General features: G+C 49.4%; 1 protein-coding gene across 3 annotated transcripts in view; it reads right to left on the bottom strand.

The window, feature by feature from the left end:
- Positions 1–17,573, bottom strand: part of BCAR3 (BCAR3 adaptor protein, NSP family member) — a 111,640-nt gene that overhangs the window by 55,359 nt on the left and 38,708 nt on the right. For all 3 annotated transcript variants that reach the window (XM_088458456.1, XM_088458458.1, XM_088458459.1), the window contains one exon: positions 12,383–12,422. In XM_088458456.1, coding sequence (XP_088314582.1) covers positions 12,383–12,422 — 40 coding nt within the window. The remainder of the gene's footprint in view (positions 1–12,382; positions 12,423–17,573) is intronic.

Raw genomic sequence — 17,573 nt, forward strand, 5'->3', positions numbered from 1 at the left:
ATCAGAAAGATGTTTGCAAACGGCTTCATAACACTTTCAAGAAGGATAATCAACAATAATTGCTTCTCCAAAATCACCGCAAATGTCTTTCCTCCGTGGCACAAATATGATCCATGCCGAACTGCCAAAGGTTCTGATTTTACAGAGAGGTGGTAACACTTTCCAATGACCAAGTAATGAAGATGACTTGATAAGCAGCACCTGGCTTCAATTACATTCTCTTCTTATTTACTGTTTTATAAATAATTTCATAGTAATGTTACTGTTTGGGATTTGGTAATTATGCAATTCAAAAACTTGGATTCGGACGGAGTACTTTATAACATTATTATTTTTATTACTCTCAGTTATTTATATGGCACACAAGGGTTCCATGTCTGCACATGTAGTAATTATTACCAGGTATATAACGATATATTTTAGAGTAGTAACTTTGTAACTGGAACATCCCATTATAATATATGCCTGCTGGATAAAGTGTAATAAGCTGAATGTTTGGTACTGTACAGAGCGGAAACAAGACAACTATTTAATAAGTATTGCTGCATTGTTCACTCCATCTCAAAACACATTACAGATTCCTACAATTAATAATACAGTACATATGGATCTAATTTAGATGTTAGATTAGATGGGGCTAGAGCTTGTACATTAATCACATTACATGCACAGGAAAAAATGCTATGGATACTGTGATGTTGTAATTATAATCTCCCTTCTTAAACACCAGGTGGCGCTATGACACAGGTTCTTTGTCACTTGCAAAGTTCCCAGATTAATGCAATAACACAACTGGCCCTCATTACTAAAAAGGTGTCGCTTATACCAATATGATGCATCAGTGGTTACCACCCATCCATAGTATTGAATATAATATAGAGACATGTTTTGCTTTATTCGGTAAATACAGATTCTATCCTTGATACAGCAAAATGAAGTATGAACACACCTGTTTGGTGTGACTAAAATCCTAATTAGGCAATAGAATGGTCTGTTATCGAAAAATATATAGTGTTGTTATGTAGATGCTTTTAAAACATAAAATAGTGCAAATAAAAAGCAACAAACAGGAAACAAGTTTCTGCAATTATATTTAAGAATGATTTTACCCCAGTACAGTCGATGATTGGGAGGGGAAAAGAACCTGAGCCACGACTCCCCGCTCTGCCGACACCGGCCTTATCCGCCAAAACAGACGATTCGTTGTTGGATCAGGGAAATTCAACATGTTACAGATCCAGAATCACCAGATCCGGCCTTTTTCAGGTCAGGATTGGGAATAGGAAATTTTTCAATATGTTGAATTTATCTGATCTGCCAACGAATCACAATCATCGATGTCCTTGGATTGGAGATTTTGGTCGCCGATCGGGTCGGCAGAACAGGCAATCAGGTGTATGGGGTCTTTAATTTTCTTGTTTGTTGTATTTTGTATGTGTTTTAATAACAAAATGACACCAAAACTAAATGATGAATTGTACATGACTGTCATTTTCATTTACGTTTTTTAATTAATGTAATATTGCTTGCACTTTTTTTCCTTTTTACAGGCATATCCAATTAGGTGCAAATAGCAAAAATCTCGCACCTGCAGGGTTTTTCCTGCAGATGCAAGATGGTATTCAACTGGGTGCGAGGTTATGAATTCTTATTTTTGAGCGCTCAAGTTTTTTTTTTCTAAAAATTCATATTTTAAGAAAAATTTGTCAGCACTTCCTTAGGAACCCTTCTCCCAATACTAAATTAAGCAATTGGAAGTTTCAAATGAGCTTACTTAGTCCTTAATTACTCACCTTCTGCAGCTCTGTCCTCCTCCTCCACCTGTTCTCCAGCGTCGCAGACAGCATCCATGGACCAGCCAAGCCCAGGACAGGTACTACCCCAACCCTGCCCATGTCCCCTGCACACACTACCGCCGCTAACCCTGCACCTGCTGCTCGCACTCACTACCACCGCTAACCCTGCACATGCTCCTCGCACTCACTACCACTGCTAACCCAGCACCTGCTCCCTGCACACACTACCACCGCTAACCCAGCACCTGCTCCTCACACTCACTACCGCCGCTAACCCTGCACCCGCTCCCTGCACACACTACCGCCGCTAACCCTGCACCCGCTCCCTGCACACACTACCGCCGCTAACCCAGCACCTGCTCCTCACACTCACTACCGCCGCTAACCCTGCACCTGCTCCTCACACTACCACCGCTAGCCCAGCACCTGCTCCTCACACTCCCTACCGCCGCTAACCCTGCACCCGCTCCCTGCACACACTACCGCCGCTAACCCTGCACCCGCTCCCTGCACACACTATCGCCGCTAACCCTGCACCCGCTCCCTGCACACACTACCGCCGCTAACCCTGCACCTGCTCCTCGCACTCACTGCCACCGCTAACCCAGCACCTGCTCCTCACACTCACTACCGCCGCTAACCCTGCACCTGCTCCCTGCACACACTACCGCCGCTAACCCTGCACCTGCTCCCTGCACACACTACCGCCGCTAACCCTGCAACTGCTCCCTGCACACACTACCGCCGCTAACCCTGCACCTGCTCCCTGCACACTCTACCACCGCTAACCCAGCACCTGCTCCTCACACTCACTACCGCCGCTAACCCTGCACCCGCTCCCTGCACACACTACCGCCGCTAACCCTGCACCCGCTCCCTGCACACACTACCGCCGCTAACCCTGCACCTGCTCCTCGCACTCACTACCACCGCTAACCCTGCACCTGCTCCCTGCACACACTACCACCGCTAACCCAGCACCCGCTCGTCACACTCACTACCGCTGTTAACCCTGCACCTGCTCCCTGCACACACTACCGTCGCTAACCCTGCACCCGCTCCTCACACTCACTACCGCCACTAACCCAGCACCTGCTCCCTGCACACACTACCGCCGCTAACCCTGCACCCGCTCCTCGCACTCACTACCGCCGCTAACCCTGCACCCGCTCCTCGCACTCACTACCACCGCTAACCCTGCACCTGCTCCCTGCACACACTACCGCCGCTAACACAGCACCCGCTCGTCACACTCACTACCGCTGTTAACCCTGCACCTGCTCCCTGCACACACTACCGCCGCTAACCCTGCACCCGCTCCTCACACTCACTACCGCCACTAACCCAGCACCTGCTCCCTGCACACACTACCGCCGCTAACCCTGCACCCGCTCCTCGCACTCACTACCGGCGCTAACCCTGCACCCGCTCCTCGCACTCACTACCGCCGCTAACCCAGCACCCGCTCCTCGCACTCACTACTGCCGCTAACCCTGCACCTCGCACTCACTGCCGCCGCTAACCCAGCACCTGCTCCTCGCACTCACTACCACCGCTAACCCTGCACCCCGCTCCTCGCATTCACTACCGCCGCTAACCCAGCACCCACTCCTCGCACTCACTACCGCCGCTAACCCAGCACCCGCTCCTCGCACTCACTACCGCCGCTAACCCAGCACCCGCACTCACTACTGCCGCTAACCCAGCACCCCGCTCCTCGCACTCACTACCGCCGCTAACCCTGCACCCGCTCCTCGCACTCACTACCTCCGCTAACCCTGCACCCGCTCCTCGTACTCACTACCGCCACTAACCCTGCACCCGCTCCTCGCACTCACTACCTCCGCCAACCCTGCACACAGCACCGCCGCTAACCCTGCACCCGCTCCTCACACTCACTACCGCCACTAACCCAGCACCTGCTCCCTGCACACACTACCGCCGCTAACCCTGCACCCGCTCCTTGCACTCACTACCGCCGCTAACCCTGCACCCGCTCCTCGCACTCACTACCGCCGCTAACCCAGCACCCGCTCCTCGCACTCACTACCGCCGCTAACCCTGCACCTCGCACTCACTGCCGCCGCTAACCCAGCACCTGCTCCTCGCACTCACTACCACCGCTAACCCTGCACCCGCTCCTCGCATTCACTACCGCCGCTAACCCAGCACCCGCTCCTCGCACTCACTACCGCCGCTAACCCAGCACCCGCACCTCGCACTCACTACTGCCACTAACCCAGCACCGGCTCCTCGCACTCACTACCGCCACTAACCCTGCACCCGCTCCTCGCACTCACTACCTCCGCTAACCCAGCACCTGCTCCCTGCACACACTACTGCCGCTAACCCTGCACCAGCTCCTCGCACTCACTACCGCCGCTAACCCTGCACCCGCTCCTCGCACTCACTACCACCGCTAACCCTGCACCTGCTCCCTGCACACACTACCGCCGCTAACCCTGCACCCGCTCCTCACACTCACTACTGCCACTAACCCAGCACCTGCTCCCTGCACACACTACCGTCGCTAACCCTGCACCCGCTCCTCACACTCACTACCGCCACTAACCCAGCACCTGCTCCCTGCACACACTACCGCCGCTAACCCTGCACCCGCTCCTCGCACTCACTACCGCCGCTAACCCTGCACCCGCTCCTCGCACTCACTACCACCGCTAACCCTGCACCTGCTCCCTGCACACACTACCGCCGCTAACACAGCACCCGCTCGTCACACTCACTACCGCTGTTAACCCTGCACCTGCTCCCTGCACACACTACCGCCGCTAACCCTGCACCCGCTCCTCACACTCACTACCGCCACTAACCCAGCACCTGCTCCCTGCACACACTACCGCCGCTAACCCTGCACCCGCTCCTCGCACTCACTACCGGCGCTAACCCTGCACCCGCTCCTCGCACTCACTACCGCCGCTAACCCAGCACCCGCTCCTCGCACTCACTACTGCCGCTAACCCTGCACCTCGCACTCACTGCCGCCGCTAACCCAGCACCTGCTCCTCGCACTCACTACCACCGCTAACCCTGCACCCGCTCCTCGCATTCACTACCGCCGCTAACCCAGCACCCACTCCTTGCACTCACTACCGCCGCTAACCCTGCACCCGCTCCTCGCACTCACTACCGCCGCTAACCCAGCACCCGCTCCTCGCACTCACTACCGCCGCTAACCCTGCACCTCGCACTCACTGCCGCCGCTAACCCAGCACCTGCTCCTCGCACTCACTACCACCGCTAACCCTGCACCCGCTCCTCGCATTCACTACCGCCGCTAACCCAGCACCCGCTCCTCGCACTCACTACCGCCGCTAACCCAGCACCCGCACCTCGCACTCACTACTGCCACTAACCCAGCACCGGCTCCTCGCACTCACTACCGCCACTAACCCTGCACCCGCTCCTCGCACTCACTACCTCCGCTAACCCAGCACCTGCTCCCTGCACACACTACTGCCGCTAACCCTGCACCAGCTCCTCGCACTCACTACCTCCGCCAACCCTGCACACAGTACCGCCGCTAACCCTGCACCCGCTCCTCACACTCACTACCGCCACTAACCCAGCACCTGCTCCCTGCACACACTACCGCCGCTAACCCTGCACCCGCTCCTTGCACTCACTACCGCCGCTAACCCTGCACCCGCTCCTCGCACTCACTACCGCCGCTAACCCAGCACCCGCTCCTCGCACTCACTACCGCCGCTAACCCTGCACCTCGCACTCACTGCCGCCGCTAACCCAGCACCTGCTCCTCGCACTCACTACCACCGCTAACCCTGCACCCGCTCCTCGCATTCACTACCGCCGCTAACCCAGCACCCGCTCCTCGCACTCACTACCGCCGCTAACCCAGCACCCGCACCTCGCACTCACTACTGCCACTAACCCAGCACCGGCTCCTCGCACTCACTACCGCCACTAACCCTGCACCCGCTCCTCGCACTCACTACCTCCGCTAACCCAGCACCTGCTCCCTGCACACACTACTGCCGCTAACCCTGCACCAGCTCCTCGCACTCACTACCGCCGCTAACCCTGCACCCGCTCCTCGCACTCACTACCACCGCTAACCCTGCACCTGCTCCCTGCACACACTACCGCCGCTAACCCAGCACCCGCTCGTCACACTCACTACCGCTGTTAACCCTGCACCTGCTCCCTGCACACACTACCGCCGCTAACCCTGCACCCGCTCCTCACACTCACTACTGCCACTAACCCAGCACCTGCTCCCTGCACACACTACCGCCGCTAACCCTGCACCCGCTCCTCGCACTCACTACCGGCGCTAACCCTGCACCCGCTCCTCGCACTCACTACCGCCGCTAACCCAGCACCCGCTCCTCGCACTCCCTACCGCCGCTAACCCTGCACCTCGCACTCACTGCCGCCGCTAACCCAGCACCTGCTCCTCGCACTCACTACCACCGCTAACCCTGCACCCGCTCCTCGCATTCACTACCGCCGCTAACCCAGCACCCGCTCCTCGCACTCACTACCGCCGCTAACCCAGCACCCGCTCCTCGCACTCCCTACCGCCGCTAACCCTGCACCTCGCACTCACTGCCGCCGCTAACCCAGCACCTGCTCCTCGCACTCACTACCACCGCTAACCCTGCACCCGCTCCTCGCATTCACTACCGCCGCTAACCCAGCACCCGCTCCTCGCACTCACTACCGCCGCTAACCCAGCACCCGCACCTCGCACTCACTACTGCCGCTAACCCAGCACCCGCTCCTCGCACTCACTACCGCCGCTAACCCTGCACCCGCTCCTCGCACTCACTACCTCCGCCAACCCTGCACACACTACCGCCGCTAACCCTGCACCTGCTCCCTGCACACACTACCACCGCTAACCCAGCACCCGCTCCTCGCACTCACTACCGCTGCTAACCCTGCACCTCGCACTCACTACCGCCTCTAACCCTGCACCCGCTCCTCGCACTCACTGCCGCCGCTAACCCTGCATCTGCTCCTCGCACTCGCTACTGCCGCCAACCCTGCCCCCTGCACACACTACTGCCGCTAACCCAGCACCTGCATACAACGTAGTAAGAGAGCCATGACATCACTGGTCTAATGTTGGTTCTGCATATTTATTTTCAAACCCATTAAAGCATAACGGTATGAAAGTAGGGTAACCAAACTTCCAGTGCAAAAGTTTGGAGAGCAGAGCAGGTGGCTGCCATCCTCCTGCTGTCACCTACTGTGAACGGCTGTCAGCTTAAGAAAGGGGTCTCTAACATAACTTGATCTAATGCTGGGTACACACTACACACTGGGTCTCATTCAGACCCGCTCGCAAGTGGGTCGATGGTTGTGCATGGCGCGCGTGAGAAATTCACTTGCTCCGGGGCTCGCTACAAACGTGGTGGGGTGGCTGGACAAACAGAGGCGTTCCTGAAGGAACACCTGCCATTTGTGGGCGGCCCTACTGACATCACCAGTGATGTCAGTAGTGAGCTTCTGGCTCTATTAGAGCGGGAAGCTCACTGGGGCTTGCGGTAGACGAGACCCTACCACAAGGGTCTCGTCACAATCCCGATGTTCGCGATGGTTGCAACCATCATGATCATCACCTGGCCGCTTGCAAAAGCTGTGGGTGGTCACCCACAGCTTAGCGAGCGGCCAGGAGGCCAGCTTTTTTTTTTTAAAAAGTGGCCGCCCTCATTCACAGCGAGCGCTCGCTTTTTGCGAGCGGCTCTGAATGAGGTCCAATGTGTGTACCCAACAACAGCACGATACATCATGCCGTCCGTACACACTGCACGATTCAGTGGACGACAGTACGATGTGTAGTACCTTGCTGCATTTAGCAACATGGCGGTGTTCATCGCATTGCCCCATCTGCTCGCTCGTGTTGCGCTGTGCGTTCACAAGGGGCCCAATGTTCTGCGTACACGCATGCTTCATTCTGCGCATGCGCGAACTACACACTGCGTTCGCAACCCTCTCGCTCGCCCAGCAAAGGCAGCCCAGGGTAATGAGTGACAGGAGAGACCGTTTGTGGGTGGTAACAGGGGCAGGACACTAATAACGGTGGGTTGGAGATGCGAACGCAGACGTGCCTGGGTGTTTCAACGCCATTTTAGAGGAGTGCATAATTAACAGGCAGCGTCATAGTACACATCACTTGCCATTTTTTTACACTGATTTCCTCGCAATGCTTGCGGTAGGGTAAAGCTACCTCAAGCACTGCGTTCACATCCGATGGTGCTCGATGTACCAATGTTTTAATACACTTCCTGGAGATGACGTAGTGCTGGTGGGCGGCTCTGCCTGTGCGATTGGGCGTATGCTCAGACAAAGTGGCCACTCGGTAAGACATGGTGGGCGTGCTTATGCCTTGGCGAGCAATTGCTTCCCGTGGCGTCACTTTGAAAAATTTGCATACGCATCTAGCAAGCGTACGCAGATAGCGAACAGGTCTGAATCGGGCCCATAGTACAGACAATGACTATATGTCTACAAACCAAGTCCTAAAACTAGGGCTAGAACAGGATTGAAAGTTTCCTTCATATTTATAATAAAACTGGGTTTTCCTTTTGCAGTACACAGCATTCTATCTGTAACTAATATTCCAGAGCATAGCAATGAACTGCATACATCACTTTTATGTGGGGAAAAAAAAAAAATGACAAATCCAACAATTAGAGGATATAAATTTGACATGTTATTTTCCAGCCGGATATGGTGCTCATGGTAGAAAGGCCTAGCTCGCCAACCACCCGTCCACATCTGAAAGTATCATTATTTGAATAAAAACCTCCCCGTTCTTGGCATGTGGACTCAGCAGTGACTGGTGTGCCCTACATTCTCTATATTTAGCTCACAGAAACTTGATTTCTGAGGTAAGAGCTCAGATCCAGTACAGTTACTCATACACAGCTCAGTCTGATCCTGTGTCCCATGAGGGGGATGGAGCCTGTCCTGTATGATGTGTGCACACAGGCGGAGAGAACCCTACATCTCCAGCTAATACATCCATTATCCACTTCATACGACTTGCACTAATCTCACACAGGGGACAATGCGCTATTGTTTTTGCAAATCTCTTTTCATGGCTTGTTAGCAGACGGACTCAGAGCTGCATGGATTGTTTTTGCTTCTTAGATAAAGGGGAATTGTGAAAAAGTTATTACAATGGAAACATCTCAGGCCTGGAGACAAAATGGAGTTATTGGTGTGTGAATGCAATGTCTATCTGGGCACCAAAAACCAATTCAACTCTTCACAGCTTCAGCTGGCCATAAACTCGACTCTACTGGGAAATCCAGATCCCTGTTAGATTTGCACTTTAATTGTACGTAAAGCTGCATTAATGCGGCTGGCCGGGCTGGACAATGATCATATACACAGTCAGATCCAATCATTATCAGGCCTCATCTACCATCCTTCCAGTTAGATGTCTGATCTCTCCCCATGCACACAGTGCTTTCAGGCCAATGATGTCTGCAATGGGCAAAATTGTCCATCAAATTGCAGTGTGTATGGGCACTATAGACTTGGCCCAGCTGCTTCTTCTCTGACATTAACAAGGAACTTCATGTAGTTGCAGTGTTTACAAAAGGGCAAGTAATTCCTCGCCCCAAAATCTATCTATATCTAAGTATTGGAGCTCAAAGATGCAAGTGGTAGAACCGCAAGTGGAATATTCTTTACTGTCGCTGCTAAACAGATTTTACTGCTATTATTATCACTGCATAACCAAATCGTACATACACAGCTTTAACAATGACATCAGTTTTACCACCAGCATGGAGATAAATGGTGAATAAGGAACCCTCCACAGGAATTCAGAAATACTTTTTATATAATGTAATAAACTCCCAATCAGCTGTATAAGCCATACAGTACATACAGAATAAAGTAATAATAACTTTTGATAAAATTAACGACTACCCATCCCACGTGGGAGGTGTTGCTGTCCCCCATAAGGTGGTGCAACTAACATAGTCACCAAGGTGAGTGCATAAACTATAAACTTAACTTGTACTGCTACGTAAAGTGTACTTTCCCGCCACGACAAGAGTTTGCAAAAAAAACACTAACCAATACCAATAAAGGAAAAAAAAAAAAAACTGGGTGGGTGGGGGGAAGAAGATAAGATCCAGCAGATACAGAGGGTTAGGTACAGGATGCCGCGCTCTGGATCCCGACGGTCAGAATCCCGACGCCGGCATCCCGGCAGGGTTAGGATACTGACACCTGTCGGTAAGTATTCTAACCCTACACCTAAACCTAACCCTCCCTCCCCGCAGCCTAAAGCTAACCTCCCTCCCCTGCATCCTAAACCTAGTGCCTGACTCTAACCCTCCCCCTAACCCCACTAGTTACTGTTGGGATACTGGCGGTCGGGATGCCAGCAATCGGGATGCTGGCGCCAGGATTCTATCCGGTGTTGGGATTCTGGCGCCGGCATTGTGAGCGCCGGCATCCTGACAGCCGGGATTTAAACTACATCTCGATACGAAGGCTTGGGCTGCAGCTGTACAGCATAGGAATGGCCATCGACCTTCGATGATTCATAATCATCGATGGTTTATGGTCAATGTTGAATGCTTTTACCATCGATGGGGGAGAACCAGGTGGCTTCCCTCCATCGATGGCACAGCATAACCGAATGTTTTCTTTTTTTCAAGGTGCATAGATACGGAGCTGAGCTCCGCCCCGACACCATCTAAGCCCCACCCCCATGTTCTGAGAGAGAGAAAGGAGAGGTGCAGAGAGAGAGAGAGAAAGGAGAGGTGCAGGGAGAGAGAGAGAGAGAGAGAGAGAGAGAGAAAGAAAGGAGAGGTGCAGAGAGGGAGAGAGCGCGAAAGGAGAGGTGCAGAGAGAGAGAGAGAGAGAAAGGAGAGGTGCATAGAGAGAGAGAAAGGAGAGGTGGAGAGAGAGAGAGAGAAAGGAGAGGTGGAGAGAGAGAGAGAGAGAAAGGAGAGGTGCAGAGAGAGAGAGAGAGAGAAAAAGGAGAGGTGCAGAGAGATAGAGAAAGGAGAGGTGCAGAGAGAGAGAAATGAGAGGTGCAGAGAGAGAGAGAGAGAGAGAGAGAAAGGAGAGGTGCAGAGAGAGAGAGAGAGAAAGGAGAGGTGCAGAGAGAGAGAGAGAGAGAGAGAGAAAGGAGAGGTGCAGAGAGAGAGAGAGAGAGAGAGAGAGAGAAATGAGAGGTGCAGAGAGAGAGAGAGAAAGGAGAGGTGCAGAGAGAGAGAGAGAGAAAGGAGAGGTGCAGAGAGAGAGATAAAGGAGAGGTGCAGAGAGAGAGAGAGAGAGAGAAAGGACAGGTGCAGAGAGAGAGAGAGAGAGAGAGAGAAAGGAGGGATGCAGAGAGAGAGAGAAAGGAGAGGTGCAGAGAGAGAGAGAGAGAGAGAGAGAGAAAGGAGAGGTGCAGAGAGAGAGAGAAAGGAGAGGTGCAGAGAGAGAGAATGGAGAGGTGCAGAGAGAGAGAAAGGAGAGGTGCAGAGAGAGAGAGAGAGAGAGAGAGAGAGAAGGGAGAGGTGCAGAGAGAGAGAGAGAGAGAAGGGAGAGGTGCAGAGAGAGAGAGAAATGAGAGTGCAGAGAGAGAGAAAGGAGAGGTGCAGAGAGAGAGAGAAAGGACAGGTGCAGAGAGAGAGAGAGAGAGAAAGGAGGGGTGCAGAGAGGGAGAGAGAAAGGAGAGGTGCAGAGAGAGAGAGAGAGAAAGGAGAGGTGCAGAGAGAGAGAGAAAGGAGAGGTGCAGAGAGAGAGAGAGAAGAGAGGTGCAGAGAGAGAGAGAAGAGAGGTGCAGAGAGAGAGAGAGAGAGAGAGAGAGAAAGGAGAGGTGCAGAGAGAGAGATAGAGAGATGGGGAAACAAAAAGGAATGTGGGGAGAAGGATAGGGTAAAATCCCTGCAATGTGGGGCACAATACCTAACATCCCACTGACTGATGAGTTAAGCTAGTAACTTATACTACTACTAGGCTAGATTTATGCAAGTACAGTATATTTCTGAAAACTGCAGAGAATGTGTCATTTAGTAGTAAAATAAGATAGTGCAAAAGTATATTTGGCAAATTCTAGTATGCATTATAATTTATAGAATGGGGGTTGTTTATCCATATTATTACACACACTTTCCTAAAGAACTCTGAAGTGATGGCATTGGAGCGCCCCAATTATGCACATAGAATAACATACACATGCCATTTAAATGTTTGCTTTTGGTGCCTACTGTCAGAGTGACATTTGTGTTTCCATTGCGTTTTAGTTATGGAAAATGAAAGTGAATATGGATTGACTATTTGTGATTAGTAGCCAATACAGGCAATGATGTTCTGTCTATATATAACATGTTATGTTACAAAAATGCCCAGTCCCAAGAGAAGTCGCCGTTACAAGAAATAAGATATCTGGAACGTATCATAAGTCTCAGACCTGGCAGGACTTTTGCGCTGATGGGTGTCTTCCTGCCAAACTCATGACAAATAGGAGATTCAAGTAATAAACTATGCCTTGTAAATCCTAAGAGATATACATTTGCCTTTGTAATGTTTAGTACACAGAACTCAGAGCAGGATATCACTTTTAGCTTTTATTATAACCTTACCTTAACATATTCCATGGCAGGATCTGGAGACGACAGGTCCCTAAAAGGAGAAAGGAAAATATTGAATCACTTGGGTCTTTTACAGTCTTAAATGAACTGTGGTAGGAGGAAGAGACAGTCTTGATAAGAAATGCTCATTAACAGCCCTACAACCTAGTTACAGTTAAATTCCACTGTTGTTACAATGTACATTTTAGAACTTCTGCAGAAATGTTACTCATTATACAACACCACATTCCCATTTCAAGGCTGAACTGTCCTGGTTACGGTTACTACTTATAGATAATCAGTCACAAGGGTGACACTGCAGGTGCAATGGTATTGTAAGGGCAAATTACACAAAGCATTTACATTACCCTTCAAACACACCAGTCCCAATTACAGTAGCTGCTTTCCAGCAATATTACATGTGATTTTGTACTATGATTCAACAGGTACAGAAATAGAAAGAAAAGGGATTCAATATAATCACCAATATTCTTACGATTCGTTAATAAGGATTGCTTAAAAAAAAAAGGGAATTCAGTCAAACGTAGCTGAGCCCTAAAGTTACAGAGCCGCATCTATATACAGTACGTCATGATCGCAGTTTTATTATCACCGCTGCTATCATTTCTTTATAAAGTACCAGATATTATTCTGCAGTAGTGTACAAATAATAACATTGCAGACAGCAACATCCACAGGGGTCTATTTACTAAGCAGTGTTAGGAGACAGAGTGAAAAGTGATAAGAAAGTGATAAAGTGCCAGCCAATAAGCTCCAAACTGTCATCTCACAGGCTGTGTTTGAAAAATGACAGTTGGGAGCTGATTGGCTAGCACCTTATCACTTTCTTATCACTTTTCACTCTGTCTCCTAAAGGGGCCTATTCACTACGCGACCTGAAAGTCTGAACGGCAAGCGTACAGACCTTCAGGTCGCCGAGGTGCGGTGCCCGCACTGAACTGCGTTCACTGTATGTCATTCAGTGCAGAGCCTGACCTCCCTATCCCTGAACCTGACGTCTGTCATCAGGTTGACGGGCATGTTCAGTAGACAGTAGGTGACGACAAGGAACCAGCGTGCACACGCATTGTTCATAAAGTCGGGTAATGGATAGGCCCCTTAACACTGCTTAGTAAATAGACCCCTAAGGTGTCTATTTACTAACCAGTGTTAGGAGACAAAGTGAAAAGTGATAAGGTGTCAGCCAATCAGCTCCCAACTGTCATTTTTCAAACACAGCCTGTGAGATGGCAGTTAGGAGCTGATTGGGTGGAACCTTATCACTTTTCACTTTGTCTCCTAACACTGCTTAGTAAACAGACCCCTAAAACTTACAGTTACAAACTGGTACAAAAATAGAGTGTTACATGTGAGCTTATATTCTAAAATGATCAACATCGGTCTTATTAAAATTGTAATGAATATCTGAGCAACAATGAGGGACTTATTCCAAACCCTTATTTCACATGAAATGGACAATTGACCAACACCACTGTGTGCAGTCTGGATACAACAAGTGTGGTTTCCGGTTTGCCCCCAGATTCCTCCTCACATCATGACACTGCTCCCATCACACACAGCCCGGTCCACACTAAACAAACAAAGAAGACGGGTCACAGGCTCATATAAGATCAGCTCTTAAATAATCAGTGCTGCTGTTAGCAACTGAGTCACATGACTGGCTACAGGTTTTTCTATCCCTGTCCACTGGGCGTGCAAGAAATGAAGAGGAACAAAGAGGGTGCTCAGAACCTAGTGAAACGTACCTTAAAATATTTCTCTATTTTACCATATGAATGAACTGCACTGAAATAGTCACAGTAGTTACATTAGCATTACTATGTAATAACTATTACAAATATATTTCAAGCATTTCAAATTTGCAACAGATTTCTATATTTGTTGATAAAAAACATATATGAATCAGTTTTTCACACACTCTATTATTAAAGGTTCTGCAAAATGTGCTTTTATCCTGAGCAAATACTCCATATCAGCTGCACTAGCAGTATACACCAGTGCACTTTACATTCATCTGCTGGCTCACTCCTCCTACCTGCCCTGACTTCTGACAATTAGTACGGTTCATTGCACCCCAAAGAGTGGCCAATTGTAACGCTAAACATGTATGTAATAAGTAACACTGAGCCAAGGAATGTTAACATTGCAGGTTGTGTACTAATTAGGAGGCCTTCTCCACACAAACACTTCTGTTTTTTGTCCTCTCACACAAGATGAATTAGATCACAGGGGTGATTATAGGAAGAGAAAGGAGACAACACAACACCATTACTTGCTCTTGGAAAGTAGAACAGTGCCTCATATTTATTCAGTGCTCCTACTAAGTAGTGTCTCCAGGAAGCCATTTAACATTTAAACTGAATGGGTTTGTGCTTTTGGACAATGAATGCAGCCCCTACTTTCCCTCATGTCAGGGACGGATTATTCACCACAGATTATAGAATTGTAAGTACGGTTTATGAAGTAATGTACTGTACTGTGCCATGCTTCACATCACTACACTGGCATACACAATTATTACTGTTTAATAACCTGCTTAATTAGCTTACCCACTGCTGGCGCAAAAATTGGAAAAAAATAAAAAACAAGTGACAGCCACATATGCAAATATATATTACACATAATATTAACTTGAATATCACATTTATTTCAATAGGCGTTGCATCGTATGTAATGCATGCAGAAACTCCACCGAAATAAATGAGAAAAACTCTGTACAAATAAAAACGGGCGGCAAAATTCCTCAACCAGCCCCCACTATTTACAGGTAGCCCCCAGGACGGCATCCCCCCTTTAATACCACGACCAGTCTAGGCAAAAATCCCTATTATGAATACCCTCCCAAAATATGCCATCTTTGTGGCTCTTCCTCACCCCTACTTTTCCACAACAGGGAACCCCAGGATAATGAAAGGGGACTAAAAATCCATAATACTGTGGGGCCGATCAAACCCAGACGCTAGCTGCGATCGCTCACTATGGGCAATTGTCGCTCGTCTGCGCATGCGTATGCGTCGCAGTGCATGTGCGCGAACCAGTCACTGCGATCGGGAATCGTGCGCTCGTAGTACACAGACTGGACGCTAATTTCAGTGACAGATAGCGCCGTTTGTGGGTGGTAACAGGGAAGGTGCTTGTGAATGGGGGAGTGGTGCTGCCAACGCAGGCGTGTCTGGGCCTCAAAACGGAGTTTCATGGGCGTGCATAATTAGCATGGAAGCGTCACTGTACACATCACTTGGTTGTATTTCAGCCTGCAGTGATCGCAGTGCTTGCGGTGGGGTAGGGTCTACCTCATGCGCTGTGTGCAGCTCCGATGGCTCTCAATGTCACCGATTAATTATACACTTCCTGGGGATGACGTGTGCTAAGAGAGAAAGTGGGCGTCTTTATACTCCGGCGTGCGCTCACTCTGCCGTCGCTCTCTAAGACATAGAGGGCGTCCTTACACCAGACAGTGCGGTCGCGGAATTTGCATACCCGGCCTCTTTTGGATGCGAGACAGGGCATCTTAGCGTCCGCGTCTGAATCGCCCCCTGTGTTCTATGATACTGAAACAGTAATACAATGTAGTTAAAATACCGAAACATTTACTTACTCTACTATTTTTGATCTAAACATTTTGCAAACTCAATTTACCATTTTAAAAGTAAATAAAATGTTTTCTTCTATTTAAAAAGGAAAGGTAATATAGCATATTTGTACTCCACAGGGGAAATGTAGTTTTAATCCAAATGAAAACCATAAGAAATTATATGAACAGATCTGCTAAGAACCCCACTGCAAAATGATAGTAGTGTCAATAGCAGCAAAGTCCTAAATGGCTGGCAGTGAGGGACTGACCTAGGGACTCTGCTATTATTATTTATTAGTAAAGATCAGTCAAACCTCTATAAAAATGTGGAGGAAAAATAAACAGTCACCAGTGCTGTGTAACTCCATTTTCATCAGTGGCCTTATTCATTTCAATTGTGTTTTATGTGTAGCGTGCAACCTCATTACAAAGCAAGCCATGGTTATGGACAGGAAACCTACGGCACAAGGCTGACGGCCCCTTTTGGGTTTGCACACAATTCGCTCCCATGGAGATCAATGGGCTTTATCAAGTGCATACACATGCTTTCCGTACATTTTAATGAAACTAATAGTATTCAAAAAATCTAAGTGCTGCAACACCAGTATAAGTGCAAATGGGTCTGGACACACACAATGGAATGGGTTTTAGGTTTACATGCTTCTATCAGAACCAAAACAAGTTTTTTAAACACCAATGGGTCAATTCTGTAATGATGCACTATTTGACTCCTTACATTCTCAAGCTTACAATCCATTCTTGCTTTACTTTCATTGGGTTACTTTAAAAAGGACAATTGCGCTTTGTATAAAGAAGTAGGGGCTCTCCCCTACCAATAGTTACTGTGCTGGGACTTAGCCGAGTGGGTTGGAGCAAGCAGTATGTATACAGTGGTTAGTGGCACCACACTGTGGCAAGCTCTTACAATGGGTCCTATGATTTCATCAGGGCTGCTGTGCTGGGCATAGGAATGTGATGTCAGAAAATGTCCCCCTATTCAAGTAGGGATATTTTTTATAAACCAACATTTTCATAGTGGAACTGTCCATTGGTTTGATTTATGGCCACTAGAGGTCTCTGCAGTCTCTTCACATATTAGATCATCAGCGCATAAACGATATAATTTATGGAGGGAAACTAGTAACGATCGATTTTGTTCAGTAATTTTCAATCCTTATAATAAAACCATGAATTCACTGTCCAAACTCTGTAATCTAGTAAATAGCCAATTTATTGTGATCATTTTGCTTAAACTTTGCACATTATTTTGAACTGAGTGACCACGACACATGAAGTAACGGGATGTAGTTACAAGACCGGTGGACAGGATGCCGACGGTCTAAATCCGGACAGTGGAAACCTGACACGGGACTTAAGATAGGCCGCCAGCCCGAACGAGGTAAGCCGGGGGCGCCTTAGCTGTTAGCTGTGGTGGTGGGGGGGTGTTAGGTTTAGGCAGAATAGCGGGGTTAGGTTTTGGGGGGTTAGGCAGCCCTGGAAGGGGGGTCAGGCACCACCAGGGGGGGTGGGTTAGGGCTAGGCACTAAGGGGGCAGGGTTAGGTTTAGGCACAAAGGGGGGTGACTTAGGTTTTGGCATTAACGGGGAG

The sequence above is a fragment of the Taudactylus pleione genome, unplaced genomic scaffold (assembly GCF_031769625.1).
Source record: "Taudactylus pleione unplaced genomic scaffold, aTauple2 ptg000835l, whole genome shotgun sequence".
NCBI lineage: Eukaryota > Metazoa > Chordata > Amphibia > Anura > Myobatrachidae > Taudactylus > Taudactylus pleione.